Here is a 15,124-nt window from a genome sequence, read left to right on the forward strand (position 1 = left end):
TTAAAGACTAGTAAAGTAATAAAACAACATGGAAACAAAAAAATGAATGGTTGGAAGGAAAATAGAAACAAACTGAACGTTTTCTTGGCACTCATCTAGTGTTGCCTTAGGTGGGAGTAGCTGCATTAATATTCATTTTCCTTGTCCTTTTTTCTAGGGGGTCCAATGCCACCATTTTTTTCATCACATCCCTGAATGGGTCTTGTAGTAAGTGATGGGTTCGTCTTGTGTGAGGATTTTGCTGGAGCCTGTGGGGAGATGGGGGAGGGATGTAAATTCTGTTGCCTGTGTTCTGTAGAATTCTTCTTCTGTCTCTTTAAGACTCTGACTTTGGGTTTCGGGAGCTGAAAAGGACGAATGACTTTGGCAAAAGCTTCAAGACTGTTTCCTCCAGAGTTTACTCCTTTGGACTGGGAGGACCTTTCCTCTATGCTTCAGCGATGACTAACGTGGTAGGTAATCCCCAGGTACTGAGCTAAATATATACAGCAGTGAAGTACAGTACAGCTCAAAAGATACTGATGAGAATTATAAGGACTGGCGTTTTCCATCATAGATCCAAAGTACCAAAGCACAAAAACATATTTATGAAAAAATTCTACTTGGATGCCCACATTAAATGAAGTTTCCAGTGGTCATTAGTTACTGCATAACACCTGATGACCACAGGACATTGGATGTTAACCCTCTCTTGATATATATTTGCGTCTTCTGTTAAAATTTTACTTTACGCTATACTAAGAATACCATAACATAAATTATTTTTTTTTTTAATTCTTTATTCCTTTTTAATCATTCAACAAGTGTACAAGAAAAATCATACATAGGTTCAAAAACAATACTTGATAAATCCATCAAGACAATAACAATTGTGTATATATATATATATATATATATATATATATATATATATATATATATAAACCCATAACCCACCCTCCCAACACTATTCTTCTTAATTCATTTTACCCTCTCTTCAAGTGTACAGTCCCTCCCCCCACCCTTCCTTAAATAATGTATCTTCAAAAGAAAAATGGTGTTTATTAATTTCAAAACAATGTCAATTATTGATTTCTTTAATTCAATTCATATCCTAAAAGCTAACAATTAATTTCATCTACATTTAAAATCTACAATAACATGTAATGCAAAGTGCAAAGTACTACTAATTACAAAATCATAGGCTGAGAAAAGCTACAGGTACTATCTAAAGCTTTAAAATAGAGTCCACCAATCAATCTTCAAGGTTCTTAATGATAAGCTTTGAAGCCATTCAGGTCTAATGAAACTTACTTAACTTGATATGATGAGTCAATTAAAGTCCCAATATCTCCTTGAGTAGTAATCTGTATGCTTGACCAGGCCAGTTGTTCTTTATTTTAATGATCCAATTAGAAATGCTTAATCAGTTCTGAGGTTCTCTCTTCTTAATCCTTAAAGTTTTCCAATTTTAATTACTTATATTGTTCAATCAGCATAAGCCAAAGCATATATATTCAAACAAACTTGTGTTAATTTTAGATACATGAATTACACTCCAGGGTATATGTTGACATAACTTCGATCCTCGTGCAGGGATAGGCAGTTCGATCCTTGAGAGCCACAGGCAGGTCAGGTTTCCAGGATAGCCACAATGAATATATATGAGATGGATTTGCATGCACTGCCTCCTTGACATGCAAATCTATCTTATGCATATTTATTGTAGATATCCTGAAAACCTCACCTGCCTGTGGCTTTCAAGGACCAGAATTGCCTACCCCTGGCCTAGTGATTAGAACAGTGTGTTAAGAACCAGGGAAGCCAGGGTTCAGATCCTGCTTCTTCTACGCACTCTGTGACCCTTCTACAAGTCACTTCTAACCTTGGGTACAAATTTGGATTGTAATCTCTGCAAAGGCGAGCAAGTAAATGTACAATCTAGGAAAACCATTTATTTCCAGTGCCATGGGAGCAGAGGTCCTGAACGGATGGATAGTCACCCTCCAACCATGAACTTGTTTGTACAAGATGTCAATCATTTTCTTTGATTCTGCCTCCTTCCCCACTGAGTTGTGCTGTAACCCTTCAGTTTTTCTTTTCTGCACGTGAGTTTAGAAGGTATCTGATTTGCACTTTTGTGTTATTGTGAGGGTTTCCTGTCCTCTTTGAGGCTTTGGTGCTGTAGACGTTCCTAGTGCTTCTGGGATAGCTCTGACTGCGAGAAGACAGACTCTAGGCATAGAAGTCTGTAGCTAGCTGGCTTCTCTGTTTTTCAGAGTATCTGTCTAGCCAGCCTTCTTTAACAGTTATGGACACTTGGGGACTCCTCCCCCTTGTAGTGAGGCTCACTCCAGATTTTGTCTGAAGCTTGAGCACAGGCTGGGTGGCCCCCAACTCAGTCCTGAAGGCTGGAGTGGGAGCTACCCCCGACGTCGACCACCGAAGCTCCTGAAAAGGGGCGGAGCCAACGAGCAAAGTTAACTTAGAGCTTGGGAAGGCAAGCAACAGAAAGGAAGCAGCAGGAGAGAAAGAAAGAGTTAGAGGGAAGCAAAGCAAGAATAGCAAAGCGCACAAAGGGAAGAAGAGGCAGGAGACTACAGGGGGGAATCGGTGAGTTAGCTCCGCCCACCCCCAACATCGACCACCAAAGATCCTCCTTAAAAGGGGCGGAGCCAACAAGCAAAGTTAACTTAGAGCTTGGGCGGGCAAGCAAGAGAAAGGAAGCAGCAGGAGAGAGAGAAAGAGTTAGAAGCTCACTGAAAAGGGACACTAAAGGAGAGCAGCAGGAGACCACAGCAGGTGCAGAGGACACGGCCAGGCAGACACAGAACAGCCACAGCAGACCATCAAGCAGGCAGCAATGGAAGCAGCAGACAGAAGCAAGATGTTGAGCTACCCAGTTTTCTGCACCGTCTGCCATATGTATGACTACATCCCCTCTGGGAGGCTGTCTTACATATGCGCTTGATGTGGAGAATTGGAGAGCCTGAAGAAACAAGTCAGACTCCTGGAGGGCAGAATACTAGAACTGGAGGCACTTCAAGCAATGAAGGAGGAAGACAGAGACACAGAGAACATCAAGACAGAGGACACAACTAACACCAAGACAGAGGACACCATCGAGGAATAAGTCCAAGAGCTGGAGAAGTTCATAGAGAAGGCATACAGGGAGGCCGTAGAAAATTACCAGCAACAGTGGAACTGCCAAAAGACACCTACAGAGAGTGTGGACCACTCGACAGACAACCACCACGAAGAAATGAATGACACATCAGCGAGAACGAAGGATACGGACCTGCGGCTGGAGAGATGGACATACACCAGGGACACGGACCTGCGGCTGGATAATCAAGAGAAGATAGGACAGCAATCGTCGTGGAGGACTCCATCATCAGACAAGTTGACAGCCACATAGCAGGAGGAAGACTGGATCGGCTGGTGACCTGCCTACTGGGAGCCAAGGTAGAAGACATATTGACAGCATTGACAGGATCATCGACAGTGTGGAAGAAGAAGATACGACGATAGTGATCCATGTGGGGACGAACAACGTGAGCAACATGAACTACAACAGGGAAGTACTGAAGGACCAGTTCCGGATGCTAGGTAGGAAGCTGAACACCAGAACGCAGAGGATAGCATTCTCGGAGTTCCTGCCGGTACCCAGGGCTGATGAGAAGAGGCAGATGGAGCTACAAGCAGTCAACATGTGGATGCAGTGCTGGTGTGAGGAAGAAGGATTCCACTTTGTGCGCAACTGGATGGCGTTCTGGGGAAAGAGCAAGCTATACAGCAGAGATGGAACGAGGCTACTAGCAAGCACCATCAAGAGAGAAGTTGAGAAGATTTTAAACTAGGAAGAAGGGGAAAGCCGACAGTCGACCAAGAGAGAGAGTCGATGGCTCAGGAACCGGTATACCCGGAGGATACCGTGCAGGAAGATATAGGGGAAGGCCCACCGGATCACAAGTAAGACAGATTGAAAGGGACACAGGAGGGAAGGAAATGCAAGAAAGGAACGAGTCATAAACTCAAGTGTATGTACATGAACGCAAGAAGCCTAAGGAATAAGATGGGTGAATTAGAAGCTATGGCACAAAAAGATAACGTTGACATCATCGGCATCACAGAAACATGGTGGACTGAGGAAAACGTATGGGACACTGTGCTACCAGGATACAAACTATATCGCAGAGACGAGAGTGGCTCAAAAAGGTAGGGGCATTGCCATATACGTCAAAGAGGGAATTGAATCTACTGGAGAGAACACGCTACAACAGACAGATAAGTTAGAGTCTATGGGTCAAAATTCCAGGAACAAATGGACTGGAAAAAAAGATTGGCATCTAATACCGACCCCCAGGGCAGTCCGAAGAAATTGATGAAAATGACAGACGAGATTAAGCGCAACTGCAAGGAAGGCAATGTAGTTATGTGGCCATTTTGGATTTCCCAATTTGATTTTAAAAGCCTCTATCTCTCCCAGTATGGCAATTCTTATGTCTTAATATCCCCCGTTTTTGCTTAAAAACAGTTCAGATGGACTCCTCAAGTTCTGATACACTGGATTCATGCCAGATTTTCACTGGATGGCCAGCTGAAAATCGTCCATGTTCCACATGCAGAGGACGGGGGCCCTCAGGCTCAGCCTCCCCTGATCCCTTGAGGGTGCTTGAATTGCAGATGGACTGCTTTGCGGAATCTAGAATTTTCTTGGAAGTGACAAAGGCTGAATCTGCATCATAAGAACATAAGAATTGCCGCTGCTGGGTCAGACCAGTGGTCCATCGAGCCCAGCAGTCCACTCACGTGGTGGCCCTTAGGTCAAAGACCAGTGCCCTGAGTCTATCCTTACCTGTGTACGTTCTGGTTCAGCAGGAATTTGTCAAATTTGTCTTGAATCCCTGGAGGGTGATTTCCCCTATAACAGCCTCCGGAAGAGCGTTCCAGTTTTCCACCACTCTCTGCATGAAGAACTTCCTTACGTTTGTACAGAATTTATCCCCTTTTAACTTTAAAGAGTGCCCTTGGAGAAAGTGAACAACCTGTCTTTATCTACTAAGTCTATTCCCTTCATTATCTTGAATGTTTCGATCATGTCCCCTCTGTCTCCTTTGTTCAAGGGAGAAGAGGCCCAGTTTATCTAATCTCTCACTGTATGGCAACTCTTCCAATCCCTTAACCATTTTGGTTGCTATTCTCTTAACCCTCTCGAGTAGTACCGTGTCCTTCTTCATGTATGGCAATCAGTGCTGGACGCAGTATTCCAGGTGGGGGCATACCATGGCCCGGTACAGTGGCATGATAATCTTCTCCGATGTGTTTGTGATCCCCTTCTTAATCATTCCTAGCATTCTGTTCACCCTTTTTGCCGCTGCATGGAAGATGCTTGGTCCTCAAGGAGACAAACTGAGCCCCTGCAGGAGTCAGCTGGCCCTCCTATGCAGGCTTTTACACCAGATTTTGTATATTTAATGTATGTTGCCTATTTGAGCTATAATAGATTTGGGGGCCAAAAATATGTCTCAAAAATGGGGGTCTCATCTTATATCCGGATCAAGGCCCACCTGCCCCCTCCCAGACTTGTTGCAGGCCTCTACTGGGCCTGCCGTATGACCTGGTGGGCTGGGATAGGCAATCTGACAATTTTTTTTACATCCCTTCTGTGACTCCCACTTACCTTTTTTGAATCCTTGGTGGTCCAGCGGTGTACTGGGCAGAAGCGAGCTTTTCGTGTTCCTGCCCCACGCTGAGCCCCTCTGAATGGCTGCTGTGAGTTCTTGTGGTCCATCGGTGTACCGAGCAGGAGTGAGTTTTTTGTGCTCCTGCCCGGCGCTGAGCCGCTTGCGGGATTCGTGAGAACTGGCGGCATCCATTCAGTGGAAGACTCCAGACCTACCTTTTTGCTTGGCATGATCCATGGCTTGTCTTTATCTCGTTCCTGACGTGGATAGAGATACCTTTAAGTCTCCCATGGTTGATGCTGTGGTCTTGGCCATTGCTCACAGGCATACATTGCCAGTGGAAGGCGGCTTAGCCTTGAGAGACCCCCAGGTCCGCTAGATACTCTCCTTAAACAGAGTTTTTTGATGTGGCTGCCTTGGCTGTCCAGGTGACAATTTGTGGTGGTCTGGTGGCCCGGGCTTGTTTCCAGTGGTTCGAGCATGTCCTTGACTGGGAGCCTGCTGAATGGTCCTTAGTGGATCGGGAGGTGGCGAAGATTGAGCTCGGTGCTTCTTAACTTTTTGATGCCATGTATGATTTGTTGTGGGCATCTGCCGAGTCTATGGCCCTTGGAGTAGCCACTCGTTGCGATCTGTGGTTGGTCAGTGGATGCGGCCTCTAAGTTGAAGCTCCTTTTTGGGCTTCCTTCCTTTTTGTGGAGGAGTTGGATAAGCTTGTTCAGGTCTTGATTGACTCTAAGGTGCCTCTGCTTTCGGAGGACTGACCTCACCTGGCGTCTTGGAGAGGGGATTGGGCGCCAGCTGTGGCCATCTGCATGAGTTTAGTCGGTATCGCCCTGGCCAGGTTTTGGCCTCTTTCCTTTCCAGAAGATGCTTCTTTCAGCACATGCAGTTTTTTATGGGGGCCGGTGGAGGGGAGGGGGGTTGTGAATTCTCCAGTGGCTCCACTTCCACCTGTCCAGCCCAATGACTGTGTTCGGGTCCTTCTCCCAGTTCTGGTGAGAGCCCATTTGCGGGAGTTTTACCGGGGGTGGGCTGAAATCATATCTGATCAGTGGGTCCTAGAGATAATTTGGGACAGCTATGCTTTCAAGTTTTACTGGGCCTTGCCAGATCTTTTCTTCTTCTTGTCATGCAACTTGGAAGGAGTAGGCATTTCAGTGGATGCTGCAAAAGTTGCTGGACCTCAAACAGTGGTTCCCCCTCTAGAGATTTTTCACCAGCAGGTACTCTATTTACTCTGTGGTGTCTAAGAAAGAGGGGTCTTCTAGGCCTATTTTTGGATCTGAAAGGTGCAAATGGGGCTCTCTAGGTTCCGTCTTTTTGCATGGAGACCCTGAAGTCCATGATTCTCGCTGTTCAGCCTGGGGAATTTCTGACTTCTCTCGACCTAAAGTAGGCCTACATTTTATATTCTGATTCAGGCTTCCTTCGCTTTGCGATTTTGGGAAAGCACCATAAGTTTTGTGCGCTTCCTTTTGGTCTGGCCACAGCTCCGCAGACCTTCACCAAGGTTGTGGTGGTGGCAGCCTTGCGTAAGGAGGGCATTCTGGTTCATCCCTATCTGGATAACTGGTTGATTCAAGCAAAGTCTTTTCAGGAGAGCCCCCAAGTCACGGCTCAGGTAATGGAGTTTCTGCAATCGCTGGGCTGATGTGTCAACCTTTCTAAGAGTCAGTTGACTTAGTCTTGGCGCTTGGAATATCTTGGAGTTCTCTTAGACATGAGTCTGGGGAAAATCTTCCTTCCCAAGGCCTGGGTGTTGAAGTTGCAGTTTCAGATTCGCTCCTTGATGGATTCTCGTGGCCCTCGGGCACAGGATTTTCTGCAGGTCTTGGGGTCGATGGTGGCCTAATTTATACTTTCATAAAGTTTTACAGGGTTGATGTAGCTTTTGGGTCCTCAGAGCTGGCAGCATGCTTATCTGCCCCGCCCTGGACTCTGGGGACTGCTTAGGTATATCCGATCAGTTCAGGACCTCTGCTCCCATTGCACTGGAAAGATAGATTAGGTTCTTACCTTGATAATCTTTCCTGTAGGCAGGAGCAAAGGTCCTAAAGCCTGCCTGTCAGATATTACCTCGCCTGCTTGCTTTTTCTGAATAATACTGTATTGTAGTGGACAGTCTGCCTCAAGACAGATATGTCTAACAAGTTTGTCTAACAGATGGAGATATGATTGAAGTCTACAAAATCCTGAGTGGAGTAGAATGGGTAGAAGTGGATTGATTTATCACTCCGTGAAAAATTACAAAGACCAGGGGATACTCGATGAAGTTACAGGAAATCCTTTTTTTTTTTTTTTTTTTTTTTTAATTTAATTAATTAATTATTTTTTAAAATTTAATCAGTTATAGATGGTTGCAACTGAAGCAGGCTATTCAGGCGGGGTTCCCTGAATGGAAAAATCTTAATAATCAATATAGATTCAAAAATTTAATATTTTGTGCACTTGATGTAAAATATGAAAATGAATAAAGAATATTAAAAAAAATATATATATAGATTCAAAAAGATTTGTGGGCCATTGATTGCATATTCTAATGATTAGACACCTTGGACACCTTTTTATTACATTGGACTATATTTAATGTGGGAATGGGATGGGGAGGTATGTTATATAATTTAATGGGTTTATTTCTGATGAATGGGATGGGTGGGGGAGGGGTCTTTTTTATATGCATTTGACAATAATTGTTAGAATGTCAAGTGATTTGTATGAATTATTTGATTGAATTTTGTACATTTGATGCAAGAGTTAAAACTAAATAAAGAATTAAAAAAAAAATATTTATAGTTTGGCGTTCTTATGCTTTCAGGTGGACTTCCTGGGACACCAGGCTGCACAGTGGTATAAATTGATATCTGGATTTATGAATAAAAAACCAAAAACGGGTCTTGGGGACATGTGGAGCATTGAGATAAAGCATCAAATTACTGCATCTCAATGGCCACGAATTTGATCTTGGAGGATGATGTACAATGTCGGCATCTGTGAGACAAACTTGATGTATGATGAAAAAATGAATAAAGAATTGAGAAAAAGAGACAAACTTGGTTCTTTCTGTTACAAAGAGCTTTCTGGACCCCTGCTTGTTTACAAAAATTGGATAGCTCTAAGTCTAATAGATGTTGGCATTGTCATCTCGAGGCAGGGACTCTAGATCATTTATTATTCTAGTGTCCATTCATTTTGGCTTTTTGGAAATCGATATGGGCCAAATAAATTGTCTATTAGAGAATCCGGTGGCTTTATCATATGATACTATATTATTTGGAATGTCAATGAGGAAAAAAAATAAAATTTCTTCAAAAAAAAAATATTATTACTTATTATGACAGGAGTAGCCATTCAACAAATTACATTTAATTGGAAAAATTGGAGTAGACTTAATTACAGTTTCTGATGGAACTCTTGTCATATATATAAGATGGAAAGAATGTTAGCCACACAAAAAGGAAATTTTAATAAATTCCAGGAGGTTTAGGGTCCATTAATAGAATATTAATGAATAGAATAGAATTAATTAATAAAATATTGTGATGAGTAAATATTATTTTTCCCATATTGGTATAATTGTAAAGTGAGGGAAGGGGGGTAGGGATTTCTGATCTGATATTAAATGTTTAGGTTAATAGAAAAGATGATATAATATTATATGATATATATAATCACATTTGAAATAGTGGGGATGGGAGGGTGGGTTTATTTTTTTTTCCAAATCTTTATTCATTTTCATTTCTTACATCAAGTGTAAAAATAAAATATCAATTAGATCATACAAATCACTTGAAAATCTAATCAAATATCAGCATAAATATATAAATAAAAACCCCTCCCCCTCCCATCCCTTCCAACAATAGTATTAAATTCATTCAATATTACATATATTATAAACAAAAATAGGAAAAATTATAACTCTAAATACCCTCCCTCCCTTCTAACTATGTTCTGTTATGTAAGAAGGTGTCTAATCATTACAAAATGCTATCAATGGCCCCCAAATCTTCTTAAAATTATTATAATTCCCAGAGAGGATGGGTTTAAATATTATAATTTAAGTTGTATTTGAAAGTTAATCAAGTGATATTGTATAAGTTTAAGTGATATTTTCTGATACACTTGTTGTAAGATGTAAAAATGAATAAAGAATATTTTTTAAATCTTTATTCATTTTTTCATCTTACAAGTGTATCAAGAAATAACATTTGAACTTAACATCACTTGACATTCTATTACAATCAATTTAAATTAATGAAATTATAAACCCCTCCCTCCTATCCCTCCCATATCATATGCATTCACATATATTATACAATATAATCTTTCCTATTAATCCAAACATTTAATAAAGAATCAGAAACCCCCCCATCCTTATCCCATCATTTCAATTGTATTATTAAGGGAAAATTACTAGAAATTACTAGAAAATCATGTAGGACTCTCATATGACACCGTATTATTTGGTACTGCAATGAGAACTCAGAGTCCGATTTCAGTAAATAATAATAAGCTGCTATTAATATTGACAGGAGTCGCCATGCAACAAATCACTCAAAATTGGAAAGATTACACCAAATTAAATTATATGTTCTGGTGGAACTCTGTCTGTCATATTTACAAAATGGAAAAAGTATTAGCATTACAACATGGAAATTTTCATAATTTCAAAAAAATTTGGCAACCATTGACTAATTATTCTAATGATTAGACTTCTTAGCACAATTATAGTACTTATATAGAAATGGGGTGGGATTTGTATAAATATTAAAATCATTATTTGTAAAATGGGGAGGGAGTTATAACTTCTGATTATATATAATTTACAATATATACTGTTTATAAATTAAGTTGTATTAATGATAAATACAATGATATATAATAATTAATTATATTACTTAAGAATCAATTATTGTAAAAATTGAAAATTTATAAATAAAATTTAAAAAAAAAAAAAAAAAAAATAAGGGAAAATGTTAACTACTCATTACAATAATACTTTTAAAACCAATAGGAGGAAATAGTTAAGCTTTGGAACGCATTGCAGAGGTTGTGGTAAGAGCAGATAGTGTAGCTGCTTTTAAGAAAGGCTTTTAAGAAAGGTTTGGACAAGTTCCTGGAGGAAAAGCCCATAGTCTGTTATTGAGAAAGACATGGGGGAAGCCACTGCTTGACCTGGATTGATGGCATGGAATATTGCTATTCCTTGGGTTTTGGTTAGTACTAGTGACCTGGATTGGCCACCGTGAGAATGGGCTACTGGGCTTGATGGACCATTGGTCTGACCCAGTAAGGCTATTCTTATGTTCTATCAAGCAGGGTTACAGAATGATGAGGCTTCTGAAATTCAAGAGACTAACGAGAATTGTTTAAGAAATCCTTAACTGTTAGTGCAGGTTGCACTCGGGTAGGTAGCTTTTGTTATTCCACCTTGGTTTGCATTCAGATGTTTAATTCATGTAGTTTATGCATGTTCCTTACAGTGCAGAACAGATAAGCAATTATTACTTGGGGAGTTCCCTGTACTCCTCCTTTCTTTTCGGGATTTTAGATTGCTTTGGTACAAACTGAAGGGCTACAGCACGTACCACTGGGGAAGGAGGTGGAACTGAAGAAAATGATTGACATCTGCAAAGAAACTCATGTTTTGAATGTGACTACCTATCTGTTCAGGATCCACTGTTCCTGTCTACAGGAAAGATTATCGAGAGAACCTAGAATAGAAAGATTAGATTCACAATCTTGTTTCTACCATGCCAAGGAATTTAGTCACCTTCCTCACAACAGTGAATTCTGATGTGGATCATAGTCCAGAGTATTGTATGTGAGATTGGATTAGGTGCTTTGTTCCTTTATAAACTATAGACTCTCTGAATGGTGTTCATGATATGGGAAGGTCGTATGAATTATAGGTTTCCTGTATCCATACTAGAGAGTGGGGTTTGAACCTGTGCCCTGGTAATTTCCTTTCCCTGCACATGCACTGACAGCAGTGCTTTCCTGTTGCTTTCTGCAGGGTAATACACGGAGGATCTATGTCTCCTTGGACCACGGTGATACATGGAACATGGCACAACTTCCCTCTGTGGGACAAGAGCAGTTTTACTCGATCCTGGCGGTCACAGATGATATGGTTTTTATGCATGTAGATGAGCCTGGAGGCAAGTTACGATCAGTGCATTGGAAATTTGGGATGTTGACAATCAAGTAGTACAAAACAGCTGTGGATGGGGTACATGTTCCCCTGCTACCATGGCTCCTACTGTTGAGTGTATTAGTATAGTTCTGCAGGTACTGTCAGGACACTGGTGACTAGAAGTAGTTTGTTTTAGAGCTTTGTTACATCTCTGCTGCAGATACGGGCTATGGCACCATCTACACTTCCGATGACCGTGGAATCATTTATTCCAAGTCCCTAGAGCGGCACTTGTATACTAGCAACGGTGATACGGATTTCACTACTGTTGGCTCATTGCGAGGTGTCTACATGACCAGTGTGTTGTCTGAGGGTGAGTAGCACCCTACTATGGTATGGCTTGGGTCATAATGCTGCAGCACTGGTACTTGCTGCCAGTCCTGAACTGACCCTCTCCTTTGCTGCTGCAGATAATTCCATCCAGTCGGTGATCTCCTTTGACCAGGGTGCAGAGTGGAAACCTTTGAAAAAACCGGAGAATAGTAAATGTGACTCCACTGCCCAGGACAAGGAGGAGGTGAGCCCAGGAAGAAAGTGCAGGGATGTGGGAAGTGGCTATGCTTTAAATCTTTAGTCTGGTTTTGTTGAAGTAGGCAGTAGTTTTGGTTCACTTCCAGAGTTTTATAATCATTGCCTGTTTCACTACCTTGATGCACAGTTTTCTATGTTTCTCTTACAGTGCAGTCTCCATATTCATGCGTGGTATAGTCTTTCTCAGAATCCAAATGTACCAATGTTGCCCCTTTCTGAACCCAGTGCTGTGGGAATCATTATAGCTCATGGTAACTATCTCTATTCTTCTTATTTCAACCTTCAGGGTAAGAGGGGAAAGGGAGAGCCAGGCATTAGGAGCTTTCAGCCGCAATACCAGAGATTTTTCTAACCCAAGGGTCTATCCATGGCAGGCCACAACATTAAATAATGTAGAACTTTAACCAAAAGTGATAAAACAAACTGCTAGATTGACTGACTGTTCTGAAAGTATTTGTGACATATTATTTAAAATCACCAAAACTCTAATTAATGTGTATACTTCTATGGTCTTGTGGGCTGCAGGTTGCCCATTCTCATTCTAACTGTACTGGGAGATGCGCAGATTCTTTTACTGCTTTCTGCTCTGAGATGGGGAATTTCGGAAGTATCCGTGTTCTCTGATCCCATGGGAGCTATATTAAAGCCTAGGAACTACCTCATCTGTGTGTACCCTATTTCCTGGTCTTCTTCATATATGCTGTGATGCTCAGTGAGATTGATTCTAATACTGCTGTCCTTCGTATTCCAGGAAGTGTTGGTGATGCCATATCTGTGATGACCCCAGATGTCTACATATCTGATGATGGTGGGTACACCTGGATCCGGACGTTAGAGGGACCCCATCACTACGCTATCCTGGACTCTGGTGGACTCATTGTGGCTGTAGAGCAGAGCTACAATCCTGTCAATGTGATAAAGTAGGAATTGGTCATCTGCCACCTGTTTAGAGTTTCTTCTTGCTGTCTGGAGGGAGGTCCTATGGTGGGAGTAGGGGTGACTTCCATTTCATCCTGGTAAAATCTATATTGTGAAACCCCACATTCAGACGCTCTTGTGCTGCTGTATTCAAAGTTGACTTAAAGGGGTGAGCAAGTGAGGCATTGGCTCAGCATGCTGAAATCTTAAGGGTCCCACAAGTCTACCTCACTTCCTTTATCCTCTGCAGCTGCAGGAGCTTCTTTGGTGTCGTTTCCACTGCACTGCACAACTTTATTCTGCTCTTCTGGCAGTGCAAGGGAATTTAAAACACAAGAACAGACCAGACAAATTTGTGCCATGGCAGTAGCAATAGCAAAAGGTTCAGACTGCTGCTACTGAAACTCCTCTGACAATGAGATGCTGGGGGTAGGTGGGCCAAAAGCATTGATACTAACAAATGTTGGGATTGAGGTGGGAGATGGGGTTGATACTGGGGGAGAGAGTAAGACCCCAAATATTCCCCATCCACAGTAGGTCTTCCTCTCTGTTCTCATTCTCACACACATTCCCTTCAGTAACTTGAATGTTTCGATCATGTCCCCTCTCAATCTCCTCTGTTCAAGGGAGAAAAGGCCCAATTTCTCTAATCTTTCACTATACGGCAACTCCTCCAGCCCCTTAACCATCTTAGTCGCCCTTCTCTGGACCCTTTCAAGTAGCATCATGTCCTTCTTCATGTACTCCAGGTGAGGGCGCACCATGGCCTGATACAGCGGCATAACCTTCTCTGATCTGTTTGTGATCCCCTTCTTTATCATTCCTAGCATTCTGTTTGCCCTTTTTACCGCCGCTGCACATTGCGTGGACGGCTTCATCGATTTGTCGATCATAACTCCCAAGTCTCTTTCTTGGGAGGTCTCTGTCAGGAAGCTCTTCTCATTTGGGACTGTGCCATCTCAAGGAGCATATTCGTCAAAGCAGTCTGTGTATAAGGCAAACAGAATGCTCTAGCAGACAAGCTCAGCAGATTCCTACAACCAAACGAGTGGACTCTCAACTCAAAAGTTCTGCATCACATCGTCTCGCTTTGGGGGACTCCATAGATAGAAATATTTGCAACTCCCAGCAACCACAAATTACCACAGTTTTGCTCCATACAATTCTCTCCACATTGTCTGGAGGCAGATGCTTTCTTCTGGACTGGTCACACAAGTTACTGTATGCATTTCCAACACTTCCTCTGATTCTCCTACTAGGAGAACATAATCCTGTAGCTAGGATCTGCCCACCAGGGGATGCAATACCCTCTCGCACCAAGGATGTGTCTCCAGGGGCTTCTGCCCAGGAGGGAAAGGTTAGGACAGCTGTTGTAGTTGGTGATTCGATCATTAGGCATGTAGATAGCTAGGTGGCTGGTGGGTGTGAGGATTGCCTGGTGTGAAGGTGGCAGACCTCACATGTCACTTAAATAAGATGTTAGATAGTTCTGGGGAGGAGCCAGCTGTCTTGGTACATGTAGGTACCAATAACATAGAAAAATGTGGGGGAGAGGTTCTGGAAGCCAAATTCCAGCTCTTGGGTAGAAAGCTGAAATACAGATCCTCCAGGGTAGCATTTTCAGAAATGTTCCCAGTTCCACACACAGGATCCAAGAGGCAGGCAGAGCTCCGAAGTCTCAATGTGTGGTTGAGACGATGGTGCAGGGGTGAAGAATTTAGATTTGTTAGGAACTGGGCAACCTTCTGGGAAAGGGGGGAGCTTATTCCAAAAGGATGAACTCCATCTTAACCAGGATTGAATTAGGCTGCTG

At 42.2% G+C, this 15,124-nt stretch overlaps 1 protein-coding gene across 1 annotated transcript in view; it reads left to right on the forward strand.

The window, feature by feature from the left end:
• SORT1 (sortilin 1) overlaps nt 1–15,124 on the forward strand; it is a 123,177-nt gene that overhangs the window by 51,668 nt on the left and 56,385 nt on the right. Inside the window, exons 7-13 of the mRNA XM_033918152.1 lie at nt 158–207; nt 322–452; nt 11,683–11,827; nt 12,023–12,175; nt 12,273–12,379; nt 12,542–12,644; nt 13,145–13,313. Of these exons, the coding sequence (XP_033774043.1) occupies nt 158–207; nt 322–452; nt 11,683–11,827; nt 12,023–12,175; nt 12,273–12,379; nt 12,542–12,644; nt 13,145–13,313 (858 nt within the window). The remainder of the gene's footprint in view (nt 1–157; nt 208–321; nt 453–11,682; nt 11,828–12,022; nt 12,176–12,272; nt 12,380–12,541; nt 12,645–13,144; nt 13,314–15,124) is intronic.

This window comes from Geotrypetes seraphini, chromosome 13 (genome assembly GCF_902459505.1).
Source record: "Geotrypetes seraphini chromosome 13, aGeoSer1.1, whole genome shotgun sequence".
In the NCBI taxonomy this organism is placed as follows: Eukaryota; Metazoa; Chordata; class Amphibia; order Gymnophiona; family Dermophiidae; genus Geotrypetes; species Geotrypetes seraphini.